The 19,350-nt window shown below is 38.0% G+C and overlaps 1 protein-coding gene across 1 annotated transcript in view; it reads right to left on the minus strand.

The window, feature by feature from the left end:
* ACOXL (acyl-CoA oxidase like) overlaps window positions 1–19,350 on the minus strand; it is a 376,563-nt gene that overhangs the window by 20,670 nt on the left and 336,543 nt on the right. The window contains 1 exon segment of the mRNA XM_032243751.1: window positions 4,322–4,423. Coding sequence (XP_032099642.1) covers window positions 4,322–4,423 — 102 coding nt within the window.

The following is a 19,350-nucleotide window of genomic DNA, read 5'->3' on the forward strand; positions in this document are numbered from 1 at the left end:
CATGAACATACTGCCATCATCGCAGGCTTTTGTTTATTTGTTTTCCAAACACTTTCTTACTTTCTGACATTAGAAGATGCTCCAGGCTCATCTTGTATATTCACTGCCCAGCCCTAAAATCAGCCATTTCTCCAAGGGCCCTGTTCCTTTTATTGGAGGATGGTGCTAGAAACCAAGAACTGGGTGCTGGGTGTGGTTGTCGTTCTGATGCTGATTTTTATCCAAATAAAATAAATGAAAGTGTTTGCAGTCAGAGAGATAGGAGTTTTTAATAGCTGTGTTACTTTGAGTGAATTACTTTGCCAACTTTGGGCCTCAGTTTTCTCATCTATGTGTAAGAGTAATGAAAATTATTCACCAGGTTGTTGTGGGGTCATGTAGAATAAACGTGTAAGAAACTTTCTATTTATGAGAATGGAGGGCTAGATTTTTTTTTCTAACTTTTCTGCAGAAAACAACCAAAATATTTGAAGAAAATACAGGAAATATCTTCAAAGCATCAATGATCTGACAAAACAATAAAGCCAAAATGTATGTGGGAACCCAGAGAAATAAACAAGAAAATTGCATTTTCCCTGAACGTATTTGCCATTTCCAGAAAATCTGAATTTTCACATTGACAACTTTATGGTGGTCAGGGAGGGGAGAGGAGGTAATAGTAGTAAAAAACCAGGGTCAGCACTAAGTAAGAAATTTAACAGCAGACCCTCGCCATGATAAACTGGAAGGTCAAAGAGCTATATCTCCATGGGGAGGGTAAAAAAATTGCTACCCTTAATTTGAGTATCTGAGTCTTCCAGAAAACCTCAAGCCTTTAATTTGGTTTAAGGTGGGTGTCAAACTGAGAATGTTTTCAGAGGCCTTTCAAAGGAAAGTTACCTTCGATTGGGCCTTCATGTATATCTTACACATTATTTCTCAAAACAAATGACCAACACACAATAAAAGATAACCAGGCACATAGAAAAAACAAGAGACAAAAAGAAATAGACTTGTAAAGATTTTTTGATATTGGAATTGTTAGCTACAGGCTATAAAACAGCTGAATTTTGATGTATAAAAAACAAAATACAATATTGAATATATCTTTGGGGAATAGGATATGAAAAAGTAACATGTATGATATGAAAATTTTTTAAAAATAAAAATTCTAACAATTGGAATTAAAAATTGGGGGGATGGGGTAACCAGAATGTTAGATGCATCTGAAGAAACAATTAAGAAATGTGGAGAGCTATCATGTGAAAACTGGACCCCTGTCAGTAATGCCAATCAACCCAGTCCCCTCTAACCTTCTTTGCAAGCACACTCTCATTTAGCACTTTCAGTTGACCAAAAGTTCCAGATACTTTTTTGTGAAGAATGGCTGCTAATCATTTCTCTAAAGGCTTGAGATCCCTTCAAAGAAGTGCTGTGGCAGTGGGAAAGGAAGGATTTGTGCCAGCTCCACTATCCTCTCCCCTTTGGGGACACCAGCAAAGGGAATGAATGCTCAAGGTTGGCAGATCAGCGATGTGACAAAGAAGGCTTTCAGATGTCCTACAAGCTTGTTCCAAAGTGGCTGGCTCCTGCCTGCTTATCCCCCAGGCTGTTAAGAGGATCCAGTAAGTGAGAAGTGTGGAAAGCATGTTGCACTGTAAGAACATAAAAGCAGGCTGGAGTGGTGGCTCATGCCTGTAATCCCAGCACTTTGGGAGGCTGAGGCCGTGGATTACCTGAGGTCAGGAGTTCGAGACCAGCCTGGCCAACATGGTGAAGCCCTGTCTCTACTAAAAATACAAAAATTAGCCAGGTGTGGTGGTGGGTGCCTGTAATCTCAGCTACTCAGGAAGCTGAGGCAAGAGAATCACTTGAGCCTGGGAGGCTGAGGTTGCACTGAATTGAGATCACGCCACCGCACTCCAGCCTGAGTGGCAGAGCAAGACTGCATCTCAAAAAAAAAAAAAATACAAAAGCACTTCAATGTTTTATATGAAAGTTTATTTCCCTCACTAAATATTCCTCTGATGTACTGTTTATCTAATTCTGTGTCACTGAAATACCTGGTGGCACAGATTTAAAATCTTCCCTTATGTATTTTTTTTTCTTTAAATAAAAAGCATTCTTCTATCTTCCCAAAGTAGGCACTCTCTTTGTGGGAAATAGTCTCCAAAGATAGCTGCCATCAATTCTTCCCTTCCCAGCATGTGCATGCATCCAGAAGCAAAGTCTCTCCTCCAGCTCTGAATCTGTGCTGGCATTTGTGACTGCCTCTGACTGACAGAATTCAGTAGAAGTAACACTATGTTAGCTCTGGGCCTATCCTTTAAGAAGACTGGCATCTTCCACTTTCTCCTTCCTGGAAGCCATCAAATGAAACATTTGACCACCCTCAGACTAGTCTACTGTGCATAAGCCCAAACTAGGCTACCTGGAAGGAGACAATTGCCCATCTGTTCTTGTCATCCTGGCTGAGTTTCATGTCATCCTAGCTGAGGTGCCAGCCATGAGTAAAGCAGTCATTGTGAACACTTAGCCCCAGCAGACACCACATGGAGTAGAAGAATAGCTGTTAATAGCTGAACTCTGTCTAGAATGCAAAATCATGAGAAATGATGCTATGGCTTGAATGTGTCCCCCAAAGTTTGTGTGTTGAAAACTTAATTCCCAATGTAATAGTGATGAGAGGTATGACCTTTAAAAGGCAAATAGGCCATGAAGGTTCTGTCCTCATGAATGGATTAATGCTGTTATCTCAGGAGTGGGTTCCTAATAGAAGAATACATTCAACCCCTCCCTTCCTTCTCCCTTGCTTTCGCCCTCTCTTGCCCTTCCCTTCCATGGGATGGGACTACACGTAGGCCCTTGCCAGATGTGGGCCCCTCGACCTTAGACTTTCCATCTTCCAGAACTGTAAGCAGTACATGACTTTTCATTATAAATTACCCAGACTATGGTATTCTGTTACAGCAGCAAAAAATGGACCAAGACAAATAATAAGTGGTGGTGGTTGTAAGTCATAAGTTTGGAGTCATTTGTTATATAGAAATACAGTACTGAAGCATCATTACATATGCTTTTCTCTATAATCTCTGTTTCCCTGAAAAGGAAAAAGATTCTTCGAGTTTCTCCAGGGTCCACTGTAGTCGGGTTCCCACAGACTTCTCCAGGTTTTCCATTAGACAGGTAAAGTCTTTATTGTTTCTTAATATGTCTAAGTACTCCATTTCTACGATCGTGCTCACTTTATCAACACTGTCTGAAGTTTCAAGTGCATTTTCCCCTCTCAGTTGGACTACCACCTCCACTTTGTCTTAATTTTCTACTCTTCAAGGTCTAGCATAAGAATGGCATTCATTCCTAAGACATCTGTTCTGTCAACTCTGAATTTATTCTTATGAGTTCAAAAACCTCCATGACTCTGTGAGAGTTTTTTTTTTTTTTTTTTTTTTTTTTGACAGAGTCTTACTCTGTAGCCCAAGCTGGAGTGCAGTGGCGTGATCTCAGCTCACTGCAACCTCCACCTCTGGGGCTCAAGTGATTCTCGTGCCTCAGCCTCTGGAGTAGCTGGGACTACAGGCACGTGCCACAAAAGCCCAGCTAATTTTTTTGTATTTTAGTAGAGACAGGGTTTCACCGTGTGCCCAGGGTGGTGTCAAACTCCTGAGCTCAGGAGACCTACCCACTTCAGCCTCCCAAAGTGCTAGGATTATAGGTGTGAGCCACTGCACCAGGCCAGTATTTATGTTTTTAAAGTTGGGTTTGTGTCCTCGGATATGAGCTCCCTTTATGTGGAGACTTAGTCTTATACCTGTTTGTGTTTCAGCATCTCTCCTGCAGAAAGGATGTATTCAGAAATGTTTTTTACTGATGAATATGCTGTTTCACATTCTTTTTCTTTGGAGTAGCATTGTAGTGGTGAATCCTGGCCTTACCTTCTTTTTCAGGTGCTCCATAACTATTGTACTGAATTCCCCATGGCTACCACTGACATAAAAGTATCATGGCTCTTTCTTCTTAATATGAAGAATGTGTTAATAGGCTTTGGTACGCAGCAGAAAAAAATCATTAATACTTTTTTTTTTGCCAGGACAAGGAAGACACTTTGACACCCTCCTCTCCTTTTCATGTTAGAAAGCTCATGTACAGTGAGTCATTCCCTTGTCACCTAAACTCTGAAGTGTAATACGATCATGATAGGTAATGAAAACATATATGTGAAGTCCCAGAGGCATAAAAATCCATGAGTGGAAACTGATAGAAGATTGGCAGGACTGTTTTCTAAGAAAGCAGAGCCCAGAGCTGATGTACAAAGGGTTTTTCTGTACCCCAGGGTCCTTACCTGATTCCTGATCCTCGTGCTGGCCACAGAGGTCAAGTATTTATGTTCTAAATACCAGGCCCGCTCCTGAAACACCAGCTTGGTTCCATACAACAGACAAAACTATAGGGTGGGGGAAGAGAAAAGAAATGGATTGGAAAACACAAAATACAAGGAGGTGAAAGAGAAATAATGTGATATTACATTTCACAAAATCCTGAAAGTTTATAATTTCTTAATGTAAAGTGGCCATGTTTTGGATGTGCAGTATAGGTTTGATTTATTTTTTATTTTATTGAGACAGAGTCTCGCTTTGTTGCCAGGCTGGAGTGCAGTGGTGCAATCTCGGCTCACTGCAACCTCCGCTCACTGCAACCTCCGCCACCCGGATTCAAGCAATTCTTCTGCCTTAGCCCCCCAAATAGCTGGGTGCACACACCATGCCCGGCTAATTTTTGTATTTTTAGGAGAGGTGAGGTTTCACCATGTTGGCAAGGATGGTCTCGATCTCTTGACCTCGTGATCCGCCCACCTTGGCCTCCCAAAGTGCTGAGATTGCAGACATGAGCCACCACACCCGGTCTAGGTTTAATTTTTAAAAATAATTCTATGGAAAATTTAAAGCATATATAAAAGTAGAACAAATAGTATAATGAACTCCCATGTATCCTTCTCCCAAAACTGAAGAAATGTTAACTCACAACCAATCTTATTTCATCTGTAACTTACCTGGTTCTCCTTTACCCCAAGTTATTTAGAAGCAAAGTCCATACAGCAAAGTTCACATGAAAGATACTCTAAATGTACATCCTGAATAATAACATCTTGATATTTTCCATTGAGCATGGTTTGGGTAAACTTTCACACAAAAAAATAGCATTCCTCATTTATATTTTGTTTCAATGTTTTTTCTTGTTATGTTTCTGAAACCTACATACAGAGCTTCTGCATCACACCATGGGCACCAAGCAACAACAAATGAGTTTCCCTGTAGGAAGAAGTCACCTTTTATTTAACTGTCTATTCACACAACTCTTAATATTCAATAATTCCAAAACCACACAAAAATAGAGAGCATAGTCTAATGAACCTCACATCTCCACCACCCAGTTTCAGTAGTTATTCACTCACTGTGAATCGTGTTGTGACTGCTCCCACCTATTCTTCCCCCTCTCTGTATCACTGCAAAGCAGACCTGTCATATCATTTCATTCACAAACATCTCACTGTGTATCTCTAAAAGATAATGACTCCTTAGAAGTAAGACAGCCTCAAAACCAAACCAAGCAAAAACAAAACCCTCTTATTCTGAGTCAAATAGCAATGATCTTCACGACAGATGACAATTTGCCTTCTATAGCTTATAAGACTCAGAAGTCATGTGCTTCACAGTCATGCAAGCGTGTGGTCTCCTCATTCTTTTCTTGAGGTTCTGGGATATCCTTCGAAGAGCATCATTATGAGGAGGCTTAACTACTCGGTCTTCCCAGGAAGTATCACAGTGTGGCTGAGCAACTTATTTATGAAAGGTATATTGAAGACTAACTTCAGCTGTTTTATGAAATTTCCGAAGTCTGAGCAGTAGTTGCTTGGCCAGTTTAAGTACCCTTTGGCTCTTTTACATGACACCAATAAAGATGTTACCTGACCCTACAGACCTAGTGTGAGCAACTGAGACTATGATCTGCAATTCATACTGAAAACACAAATTCTTTTAAAAATAATAAAATATATATGTGGTTAAGCCAAATCACAAGTCTCTAGATTAACTTCATATGTGCTACAGAAATATTTGCTGTGAGTTTCTGGGTGCGGAAATTTAATCCTCATCACTCAGGTATGCAAAAATATAAGATCAGTGACAAGAAATCCAGAGCTCTAGAAGCATAAGAATTCTTAGAAATAATCTAGTCCATCTTCTTACTCCATCCAGAATTCTGTATCAACCAGGGTTCAACCAAGAAACAGAAGACACATTCACATTAGTATAATCTAAGAAGCATCTAAATAAGATGGACAAGATGTAAGAGGCCCCTAAGAGATAGCGCAGTACCCTGGAGCTGGAAACTCTGAGCTGTTACCACCTTCTAGGCTTAGAGGGTAGAGGGCAGGGAGTGGCTGCTGGATCCTGGAAGAAAAAGCTACGTAAACAGGGACACTTTAGGAGGAGCTGTGACCCTCAGCTAAGAAAAACAGCAATCCCAAGGTGGCCCCACAGCGAGGCAAGCAGGGAGCAGGGGGATTCTAACTCCTCTCTCTTCCCCGCTCTTTAATCTCTACCTGTTCCTAGCTAACAAGGGATGTGAAGGACCTCTTCAAGGACTCCAAACCACTGCTCTAGCTGTTATCTAAACCAAACTGGGTCCAGAGGGTGAGGATTCCATAGATGCAAGTGATGTAGGTCAACTTCGTAGATCCACACAGGGTACAGAAGACTGGTGAGCAGAGCTTAGAGAGGCAAATGGAAGATATCCATCACAAGCCCCATCTCTAATATCCCTGACAGTGTCTTGTCCAGGCTCATCTGATCCAAGCCAAAGCCTGCTTGGTCACAGAATGCTCCCAACAAGCCACCAACTGGCCGGCATTCCCAGGCTGTTCCCAACTGATGGCTTTCCCCAGGCTCACACCACGCATCCTGGCTATGTTTGCTCTTCTCTTCTTTGGAGTCTAGAATTGCTTTCCTGTTGATAGACTGTGGCTTTTGTGTACCTGATGCTCAGGGCCACTTTTTGGGCTTTAATTGTTTGCTTTCCCCCAGGAACACAGCTCAGTCACTCCTTGGGCTAGCCCTTTGCTTGTCCTGGTAAATAGGAGTCCTAGTTCTTGGCAGCTACCAGAACACCACAGCTAGGCACAACTACCATCAGCCCCATCTCAGTCCCTCAAACAGTACCTGAAATGTCTTTTCTTTTGTGTTCCAGAGATGGGAGCTCAGTATGTTAAAAGGCATCCAGTTTCCTAGTGAATCTCACTGTTGGAAGAGCCTTTATGTCTGGAGCTACTTCTCTATGTGGAATATGAATTTATGGATCAACTGTGAGGAAGGGGATCTTGTCCTGTTCATCTCTAGTGTCTGGTAGATAGGAGTTACCTAGTGTCTGGTAAAGGAGCTGACACACTGCATGATATTAGCAGAAACCCAATTTCCTATAACTCATAGCTAATGATGTTATGACGTCTGCTGCCTAAGGAACTGAGCAGAAGTCTATGAAAGCTTCCAGACAATAGCCTTTAAGAAATTTAAAGACATTTTTCACATCTCCATGTAGTCTTCTATCCTTTGAGATGATCAGCCTTGACAGATTGTCATCCTCCTTTTAACATCCTATTTTAACTCTTGGGCCACCTTGGAACTGGTGGCCTCATGTGGATGGTTAATTCTCTTCTCCAAGATGTCTTATAAAACTAAGTGCAATATCCACTGTTTTGGATCTGGCATCTGCAGCACCATTACTGCCCTAGGTTTGGATTCTATACTTTTACATGCAAAGCAAGACAGAACGTGCTTTTACAGCTGGTATATAATATTTTTGAATAAATGAGTGAAAGAATACCATGCACATTTGGTTTATATCAAGTATTTGATAATTTGACATTCCTAACTAAGCCTTTTCCCCCATAAACTATTTTCAATCAACCCATACATACATATATACATCCCTAGGGGGATGATTTTAATTTTAAATTTATTTTAAAGTCATCTTCTTGGTATGGCCCACATTGACCTCCCCAAAATCTTTATGAATCTTGGTTAAGTCACCTGATGTGTTGTGTCATTTATACGTTCATAAAGTCTTATCAGCTGATAGGTCTACACCAGCTTAATTCAAGTTACCTGAGATTTGATTCAAGCTATCTGGAAACATATTTAATGGGATATTACCTAACTCTTATTTCTCTAGCTGGTCTATAGGAGATCCTGAGAGTTTGGCAAAATGTTGGGCAAAATCAAGACACATCATCAAATTTTCCAAATTTTCTCTTCTAGTAACCTGATTAAGAAAGGAAGTAATGAATAGCTAAGTAAGACTTATCCTTACTTAATCTTAAGCCTATTTAAGTAAGGCTTATCCTTACTTAACTAATTTTTACTTTTTCTTACTTAACTAGACAGCCTCCTAGTGATGGTCTCTCTTGTATTGGTACATAAACTATCTGGAATAGTCTTTTTTAGAATTTTACCTTGGATTTATAGTAATCTCAGGTTCTATAGTTTCCCATATCTACTTTTTCTTGTTTTTGTTTTAACTTTTATTTTAGGTTCAAAAGTATACGTGTGCGTATAGTTCAACTGATGTTATGGGACTATAGTGTAGAGATTATTTCATCACCCATGTACCAAGCCTAGTACCCAACAGTTGTTTTTCCTGATCCTCTCCCTTTTCCCACCCTACACCCTCAGATTGGCCCCAGTGTCTGTTGTTCCCCTTTGTTTCTCCATGTGTTCTCATTATTTAGCTCCCATTTGAAGGTGAGAACAAGCAGTACTTGGTTTTCTGTTCCTGTGTTAGCTTGTTCAGGATAATGCCTCCAGCTCTATCCATGTTCCTGCAAAGGACATGATCTTATTTTTTTTTCATGGCTACATAGTATATATACCATATTTTCTTTATGAAGTCTACCATTAATGGGCATTTAAGTTGATTGCATGTCTTTGCAATTGTGAACAGTGCTGCAATGAATGCAGGCATGCGTGTGTCCTTGTGGTGGAATGATTTATATTCCTTTGGGTATATATCCCATAGTGGGATTGCTGGGTTAAATGGTAATTCTGTTTTTAGTTCTTTGAGGAATTGACACACTGCTTTCAGCAATGTTTGAATGAATTTACACTCCCACCAGCAGTGTATAGGTGTTCCCCTTTTTCTGCAATCGTGTCAGCATCTGTTATTTTTTGACTTTTTAATAATAGCCATTTTGACTGATGTGAGATGGTATCTCATTGTGGTTTTGATTTGCATTTCTCTAATGATTAGTGATTTTGAGCATTTTTTCATATGCTTGTTGGCCACATGTCTGTCTTCGTTTGAAGTGTCTGTTCATGTTCTTTGCCTACTCTTCAATGGGGTTGTTTGTTTTTGTCTTATAAGTTGTTTAAATTCCTTATAGATGCTGGATATTAGACCTTTGTCAGATGTGTGGTTTGCAAATATTTTCTCCCATTCTGTAGGTTGGTTGTTCAATCTGTTGATAGTTTCTTTTGTTGTGCAGAAGCTCTTTTGTTTAGTTAGATCCCAGTTGTTAATTTTTGCTTCCGTTTTAATTGCTTTTGGCATCTTTGTCATGAAATCTTTGCCCGTTCCTACATCTGGAATAGTATTTCCCAGGTCATCTTCCAGGGTTTTTATAGGTTTAGGTTTTACAATCCATTTTGAGTTGATTTTTGCATAAGGAAGGGGTCCAGTTTCAATCTTCAGCATGTGGCTAGTCGGTTATCCCAGCACCATTTATTGAATAGGGATAACCTATTAATTAATAGGGATAACCTATTATTAATCCTCTCCTCACTGCTTGTTTTTGTTAGCTTTGTCAAAGATCAGATGGTTGTAGATGTGCAACATTATTTCTGGGCTCTCTATTCTGTTCCATTGGTCTATGTGTCTGTTTTTGTACCAGTACCATGCTATTTTGGTTACTGTATCTGTAATATAACTTGAAGTTGAGTAATATGATGCCTCCAGCTTAGTTCTTTTTGCTTAGGATTGCCTTGGCTATTTGGACTCTTTTTTGGTTCCATATGAATTTTAAAACAGCTTTTCCTAGTTCTGTCAAGAATGTCATTGACAGCTTGATAGGAATAGCATTAAATCCGTAAATTGCTTTGGGCAGGAGGCCCATTTTAACAATATTGATTCTTCCTATCCATGAGCATGGAACATTTTTATATTTGTGTGTGTCATCTCTGATTTCTTTGAGCAGTGTTTTATGATTTTCATGGCAGAGCTCTTTCACATTTCTGGTTATTTGTACTTCTAGGTATTTTCTTCTTTTTGTGTCAATTGTGAGTGGGATTGCATTCCTGATTTGGCTCTGAACTTGGATATTGTTGGTGTATCAGAATGCTACTGTTTTCTGCATGTTGATTTTGTATCCTGAAATTTGCCAAAGTTGCTTATTAGCTCAAGGAGCTTTTGGATAGAGACTATAGTGTTTTTCTAGACATAGAATCATGTCACCTGCAAATAGGAATAGTTTGACTTCCTCTCTTGCTAGTTGGATGCCTTTTATTTATTTATCTTGCCTCATTGCTCTGGCCAGGATTATGTTAGTCAGGAGTAGTGAGAGAGGAATCCTTGTCCTGTGCTGGTTTTCAAGGGAAATGCTTCCAGCTTTTGTCCATTCAGTATGATTTTGACTGTGGGTTTTTCGTAGATGACTCTCACCATTTTCAAGTATGTCCCTTCAGTGCCTTTTATCAAAGATGTTCGATAAAATTCAACATTCCTTCATGTTAAAAAATCCTCAATAAACCAACAACCAACCCTCTATACACCAACAACATCCAGACTGAGAGCCAAATCAGGAATGCAATCCCATTCACATCTATCTATTGAATTTAATCTGCATCTATTGAAATAATCTTATGGTTTTTGTCTTTAGCTCTATGTGATGAGTCACATTTATTAACTTGTATATGTTTACCCAATCTAGCTTCCCAAGGATAAAAACTACTTGATCATGGAGGATCTTTTTATGTGCTGCTGGATTTGATTTGCTAGGATTTTGTTGAGTATTTTTGCATCTTTGTTCATCAAGGATATTGCCCTGAAGTTTTCTTTCTTTGTTGTGTGTCTGCCAGGCTTTGGTATCAGGATGATGCCAGCCTCATGGAATGAGTTGGGGAAGTGTCCCAAATACTCAGTGTTTTGAAATAGTTTCAGTAGAAATGATACCAGCTCTTTGTTATATATCAGGTAGAATTCAGCTGTGAATCCATCTGGTGCTGGGTTATTTTTGGTTGGTAGGCTATTTATTACTGATTCCATTTTGGAGCTCATTATTGGTCTGTTGATGGATTTGGTTACTTCCTGGTTCAGCCTTGGAAGATTGTATGTATCCAGGAACTTAACCATTTTTTCTAGATTTCCTGGTTTGTGTGTATACAGGTATTCATAGTAGTCTCTGATGGCTATTTGTACTTGTATTTCTGTGGAGTCAGTAGTAATGTCCCCTTTGTCATTTCTAATTGTGTTTATTTGGACCTTCTCTCTTTTCTTCTTTATTAGTCTAGCTAGTGTTCTATCTTATTAATTTTTTCAAAGAACCAACTTTCCCATTTGTTGATCTTTTGCATGTTTTTAAATGTCTCAATCTCCTTCAGTTCTGCTTTGGTTTTGGTTATTTCTTGTCTTCTGCTAGCTTAGGGGTTGGTTTGCTCTTGCTTCTTTATTTCCTCTAGTTGTAATGTTAGGTAATTAATCTCAGATCTTTCCAACTTTGTGATGTGGGCTTTAGTGATATAAATTTCCCTCTTAACAGTGCCCTACCTGTGTCCAGACACTTTACTATATTGTATCTTTGCTCTCATTAGTTTCAAAGAACTTTCAAAGAATTGGTTTCTGCTTTAATTTTGCTGTCTACTCAGAAGTCATTTAGAGCAGGTTGTTTAATTTCCATGTAATTGTATGGTTTTGAGCAATTTTCTTAGTCTTGATTTCTACTTTTACTGCTCTGTGGTCTAAGAGCATGGTTGGTATGACTTCAGTTTTCTTGAATTTGCTGAATGTTTTTTATGTCTAATTGTGTGGTCAATTTTAGAGCATGTGCCATGTAGCAATGAGATGAATGTGTATTCTGTTGTATTTGGGTGGGGAGTTGTGTAGATGTCTATCAGGTCCATTTGATCCAGTGCTGAGTTCAGGTCCTGAATATTTTTGTTAATTTTCTGCTTCAATGATCTGTCTAATACCGTCAGTGGGGTGTTGACATTTCCTAGTATTATTGTGTGAGAATGTTAGTCTCTTCATAGGTCTCTAAGAACCTGTTTTATGAATCTGTGTGTTCTTGTGTTGGGTGCATATACATTTAGGGTAGTTAGGTCTTGAATTTAATCCTTTACTATTATTTAATGTCCTTTTTTGTCTTTTAAAATCTTGGTTGGTTTAAAATACGTTTTGTCTGAAGTTAGGATTGCCACCTCTGCTTTTTTTCTGTTTTCCATTTGCTTGGTAGATTTTTCTCCATCCCTTCATTTTGAGCTTATGAGTGTCACTGCATGTGAGATGCATTTCTTGAAGACAGCTTACTAATGGGTCTTGCTTCTTCATCCAGCTTGCCACTCGCCTTTTAATTAGGGCATTTAGCCAATTTACACTCAAGGTTAGTACTGATATGTGTGGATTTGATCCTGTCATTGTGTTGTTAGCTGTCTTAGAAAAGGTGGACATTTGCTCATTTATAATTTTCTGGCATTTCTTTTGTCCTCGTTGGTTTTAAATCTTCGTCAATCACAAGCCTTCTCCAATTGAGGACAATATTGCTTGAGAGAGAAGATGGGAACATAATAGGAAATAAGTAGCTTTGCTTTATTTTTGCCATGCATTAATGCCAAAGCTTTCTTGCCTAAACCAAGAGCCCATCTCTTCAAATCCTGAATGTAGCTAAAAATGGCCTTTTAAATTTTTGTAAGATTATTTGTCAAGCCTCATGTTGTGTTGGGGTTTGGCCCAACTGACATTTATTAAATGTTTTGTGTTTATATTTGGACAAATGTCTCCCTCAGCATCCTTCCGCTTCTCATTGTGTGTGTGTGTATATATATATTCCTTAGATTGGTGTCCCTCTACTCCTACCCTGGTTTCTATAAATATGACTCAAGTTGACTAAAATCATAACCTTTTTTTTTTTTTTTTTTTTTTAGAGATGGGGTCTTGCCATCTTGCCCAGGCTGGTCTTGAATTCCTGGGCTCAAGCAATCCTGCCCCCTTGGCCTCCTAAAGTGCTGTTATTGCAGGTATGAGCCACCTCTCCTGGCCCCAAATTACTTTTTTTTCCTGGATGTATTGTTAGAATGATGTTTCCATTTCTCTTCCTATCAAGTCCATAGGCCGCTTTGAAATATCTGTCTATAGAGTCTAATAGCTGATATTTATCAAACACCTACTATGTGTTAGACACTACAAGGTATTTTACATCCACCTCATTTAGTCCTCATAATAATTCTGAAAGCTAAAAGTTGTAGACCTGTGCAGGAAAGAGTTAACTCAACAGGTCTGGGCTGCTCAAATCCTGCACAGTCCCATAGTTTTCAAGACTGGACCTTGCCTGGCTCTTGAGAGAGGGACTTTCGAGCTCTTGTAGTATCTTGCCTGGTATGACTGTGTTTGTATGCCTGGGCCTTTGGCCATGGTGCATCACTTTTACCTCTGGGGCAGTCAGGGGATATGGTCTGAGGAGCTGAGGTCAGTCATATGAGCGCTACACAATTATGTGACTGATCCAGAAAAAACCCTTGATTCCAAGGTTTGGAGTGATCTCGTTGCCACTACCTTGTATGTGTCATCACATATCATTTTTGGGAGAATTAAGTGCTGTCTGTAGATGCCACTGGAAATGGACAATTGGGAGCTTGGTGGCCTCTCCTTGACTTTATCCCCTGTACCTTCTCCCTTTGCTGATTTTAATCTTTTTTTTTTTCTGTAATAAACTATAACTATGAATATAACAACTTATCTGCATCCTGTGAGCCCTTCTAGCAAATCCCTGAACCTGAGGATAGTCTTGGGGACCCCTGGCACAGCCCCCATTTTACACATGAAGAAACAGAGGCTTAAAGTTAAATGATAGAGAAAAAGTTGGAATTAATTCTTTCAGAAATCAATGTGTGTGTGTGTGTGTGTGTTTGTGTTTGATGTATCACACTGTAGCACCTCCATTTTTCAAAATTAAAATAAAAATCAAAACAGGTGGCTCTTATTAAAGATATAGGCTATAGGTTCTAGTTCTGGGTAACATAGAGTAGATGACTTCCCCCATCTTCCTCACTGAATGTAGCCATAATTTCTGGACAGAGTGCATGGAGAATCTACTTGAGGACTCTGAAGAACAAATAGCGGCAGATACATTAGGGAAGAAGATCAGAATTCAAAACTGCAGTGAGTTTAACTCTTTTTCCTCATGCTTCTCATGTCCCTGGAAGCATGTGTAGCAGAGTCGGATAACTAAACCTCAGCTTTCAGGCTGGAGGATGAGGAGAGAAAGCCCCAGGGAACCAGAAAGTACCAGGACGGTCATGGAGAGGTAGGACTTGGGAAAGCAGCCCCATAAAGTTGTTTATGAAATGTTTATGAAACGTTGAATGCAGCGTGAGGCCTTCATGCATGGATTTGATGCTAATTGGCATACAAAAGACTTTGAATAGACACAGAAAGACCATTATTACATGTTCTCACTTATAAGTGGGAACTGAATAATGTATACACTAGGACATAGAATGTGGAATCAGGCAAGGGTGAGAGGCTGGGGGGATAGATGATGATAAATTACTTAGTGGGGACAATGTACATTATTTGGGTGATGAGTGCCCTAATATCCCTGAATTTACCACTATGCAATATATGCATGTATTAACAAAATTGCACTGTATTCCATAAATTTATAAAAAATTTAAAAATAAATAAATAAATATACAACTTTAAAAAAAAAGTTCTTGAGAACCGAACTAGTAGACAGATGAGAATTCAGATGCCAGATTGGCCTGTGAGTGGTGCATACATGGACATAGCTAAATAGTGTTGCAAAAGCTTTGAAGGCTAAACCGACATTGGAATCACAATCAACAGAAGGTGCATTGAAATTTGCAGCCCAAACATAACCAGGAACATTGCCTACTAAAACAAAAACATCAACATTCTCCATAGGTTTTAAGCAACATCCAGAATCTCATAACACAATATTCAAAAGGTCTAGGAAATAATCCAAGATTTCTCAGCATACAAAGGAAAAGAGAAATGTAACTCGCATAAAAACAGCAATCAACAGATGCCAACAGCAAAATGACACAGATGTTGGAATTATCTGCCACAAGCTTTAAAGTAGCCATTATATAAATTGTCAAATGAACAATCACAAACCCTCTTGAAACAAATGATAGAATAGTAAGTTTCAGTAAAGAAATAGTAAATACAGGCCAGGTGTGGTAGCTCATGCCTGTAATCCCAGCATTTTGAGGGGCAGAGGTGGGCAGATCACTTGAGGTCAGGAGTTCAAGACCAGCTTGGCCAACAGGGTGAAACCTTGTCTCTACTAAGAATATATAAAATAGCCAGGTATGGTGGTGGGTGCCTATAATCCCAGCTACTTGGGAGGCTGAGGCATGAGAATCACTTGAACATGGGAGGCAGAGGTTGCAGTGAGCTGAGACAATGCCACTGTACTCCAGCCTGGGTGACAGGGCAAGACTCTGTCTCAAAAAAAAAAAGTACATATATTTATATAAAAATATATATTTATATATAATAATTATATATATTTATATATAATTTTATATATAAAATTTATATATTATATATATTTATATAATATATAAATTTATTTATTATATATAAATTTATATATTATATATAAATTTAAATATATATAAATTTATATATTATATATAAATATATAATTGTGTAAATAAATATATATTATATATGTATACCTGTTTTTTTTTTGAGACAGAGTCTCACTCTGTCACCAGGCACCAGGCTGGAGTGCAGTGGTGTGATCTCGGCTCACTGCAACCTCCACCTCCCGGGTTCAAGCGATTCTCCTGCCTCAGCCTCCCGAGTAGCTGGGACTACAGGGGCACACCACCACACCCAGCTAATTTTTGTATTTTTAGTAGAGATGGGGTTTCACCCTGTTGGCCAGGATGGTCTCGATCTCTTGACCTTGTGATCTGCCCACCTCGCCCTCCCAAAGTGCTGGGATTACAGGCATTAGCCACCATGCCCGGCCAATATTATTAATATATTACATATTATGCATATATATTATATACAATATTTATGTTATATATGTATAATATAAAAGAGAATCAAGTAGACATTATAGAACTGAAAAATAAATTCATTAAAAGAAAAATGAGCTCCACAGCAGAACTATGGAGACAGAGGAAAGACTGAGTAAACTAGAAGATAGAATAATAGAAATTATCCTATCTGAACAACAGAGAGAAGACAGACTGACACAGAAAACAGAGTCTCTGGGACCTGTGAGACTGTGACAAAATATTCATGCCATTGGAATCATGGAAGGAGAGGAAAAAGAAGGCAGTACTTGAAGATATAATGGCAAAAGACTCCCTGCATTTGGCACAAACCCACAAATATGCAGGTTTCAGAAGTTTAGTGAACCCCAAACAGGATAAACACAAATAAATTTATGCCCAGATACTTCATAGTCAAACATCTGGAATCTAAAGACAAAGAAAAATATCTTAAAAGCAGCTGAAGAAAAACTGAGGCATTACCTCTAGGAGAAAAACAATCTGAATGACTGAATTTGTCATCAGAAACTCTAGAGACCAGAAAGATTTTTCATGTACTGGAAGAAACAACCATTAATCCAGAATTATATATCCAGTAAATGATTGTTCAGAAATTAGGGTGAGATTTTTAAAAATTACCAGTGAGAAAATAGAATTTGTTACCAGCAAATCTGCTCTAAAAAAGTTGTTAATAGCAGTTTTTTGGTCAGAAGCAAAATGAAGGAAGGAACAATGGAAATAGTAACTACCAATCAGGAATGAAGGAAGAGCAACAGAAAGGTAAACAACTGAATAAATATGACAGACTATTTCTTCTCATAATTCTTTTAAAAGGCGTTAAATTATTGAAAGCAAAATTCGAAAGCAAAATATTGTCTGATGTGGTTTCCAGGGTATGTAGATGTACTGATAAGATTTCTATGACAGAAAGAAGGGAGAGGAACACTATGGTTGTAAGGTTTCTACATTCCACTGGAAGAGATACAATATTGATTCTAAGTAAATTGTCAAATTAAGTATATGTATTGTAGTTCTTACAGCAACTACTAAACAGAAAAACACATATACAAAGAGATACAGATAAATTTCTTTTAAATGAAATTCTAAAGAATGTTCAAGTAATTCAAAAGAAGGTATGTGTTGCAGGCTGAATGACAGCCTTCCAAATATATCAGATCCTAATTCCTAGAATCTGCAAATATTATTTTATAAGGAAAAAGGGCCTTTACTGGTGTGATTAAATTAAAACCCTTACAATCCTTTTGATTATTCAGGTGGGTCTAAATGCAATCACATGCATCTTTACAAGAGAGGATTTCACAGACAGAAGAGGAGGAGGCAATGTGACCAGGCAGAGAGACTGGAATGAGTTGACCACAGTTAAGGAATGCCAGCAGCAAGCAGAGCCTGAAAGAGGCAAGGAATGGATTCTTCTCTGACGCCTCCAAAGGCAGCACAATCCTGCCAACACCTTGATTTTGGATCACTGATACCGACTGCAGATTTTTGACCTCTAAAACTGCGAAAGAATAATATTTTGTTGTTTCATTTCACCAACCTTGTGGTAATTTGTTACAGCAGCCATAGGAAACTAATACAATGCGTAAGAGGAAACAGGAATGAAAGGCAGAGAAAACAGAAAATGAATAAAATGATAGGCCTAATTCAAACCTATCAATAATCACATTAAATGTAAATAGTTTAAACATACTAATCAAGACAAATTTTCAGAAAAATATTTTAAGAAAACCTAAGCTGTATATGAGAAAATAACTAAATATAACAATAGATGTAAAACTAGAGGACAAAAAAGTGCAAAGCAAAAACTAATCCAAAGAAGTCTGTAGTATTTATATTAATATCAGACAAAGTAGGCTTCAGAGAAAAGAAAGCTTCCAGGAATAAATTACATAATGATAAAAAGATTAATGAAGCAAGAAGATGTAAAAATGCTTAATGTGAATGCACATACAACACTTTAAAATACATTAAGCAAAAACCAGGCAGAATGGAAAGGATAAGTAGACAGATCCACAGACACAGTCGAATATGTCAACATTACTCATTCAGTAATAGATAGAACTGAGATTATCAGTTGATAGAATGCTGACTGACAGATAAGCAAGGATGCAAAGAACTGAAGAACATTATCAACCAACTAGATCTACTTGACATTAAAACTTTCTACTCAACAATTGCAAATACACATTTTTTAAGGACAAATGAAATATCCACCAAGACAGACCACATCCTGGGTCATAAGACAAATTTTGACAATTAAAAGAATCTTAAATGTAAATCAGACATGGCATCTTCTCTGATTATAATAGAAATACATTTGAAATTGATAACATAAAGATAACAGGACAAACTCTAGACACTTAAAAATTAAACCCCACACTTCTATATGTAATTCATGGGTCAAGGAGTAAGTCTCAAGGGAAATTAGAAGTGGCAAACAATGAAAATGCAACATATATATGGTTGTGGGGTGCAGGAAAGTAGTGCTCAGAAGCAAACTTATGAAATGCTTACAAGAGAAAATAAGAAAAGTCTAAAATTAATAATCGAAGTTTACCTCAAGAAACTAGAAAAACAAGAATGAAATAAACCCAAAGTAACTGGAAGAAAAGAAATAATAAATATAAAAACAGAAATCAATAAAAATAGAAATACAATGGAGAAAAATAAATGTAAAAGTAAAGCTTCTTTAAAAAGATAATTGATAAAGTTCTAACAAATTTACAAAAGGCAAAAATAGACACAAATTACTAAAATCAAAAATGAAAGAGCGGAAAGCACTACAGCCTCACAGAAATCCAAAGTATAAAAGAAAATACTGTGAACAACTTTACACACATAATTTGATAATAGCTGAAATGAAGTAATTCCTTAAATATTTCATGCTAACAAGAATCATACAAAATGAAATACAGAACAAGAATGGTCTTATTAAAGTTTAAAGAAATGTAATTCATAGTTAAAAGATTGTTTAAAAAAGAAATCTCTAGTCCTTAATGATTTCACTGGTGAATTCTACCCAACATTTAAATAAAAAGATATCACCTATTCTACA

This window comes from Sapajus apella, unplaced genomic scaffold (genome assembly GCF_009761245.1).
Source record: "Sapajus apella isolate SASKATOON/1434 unplaced genomic scaffold, GSC_monkey_1.0 scaffold52, whole genome shotgun sequence".
Classification (NCBI taxonomy): domain Eukaryota; kingdom Metazoa; phylum Chordata; class Mammalia; order Primates; family Cebidae; genus Sapajus; species Sapajus apella.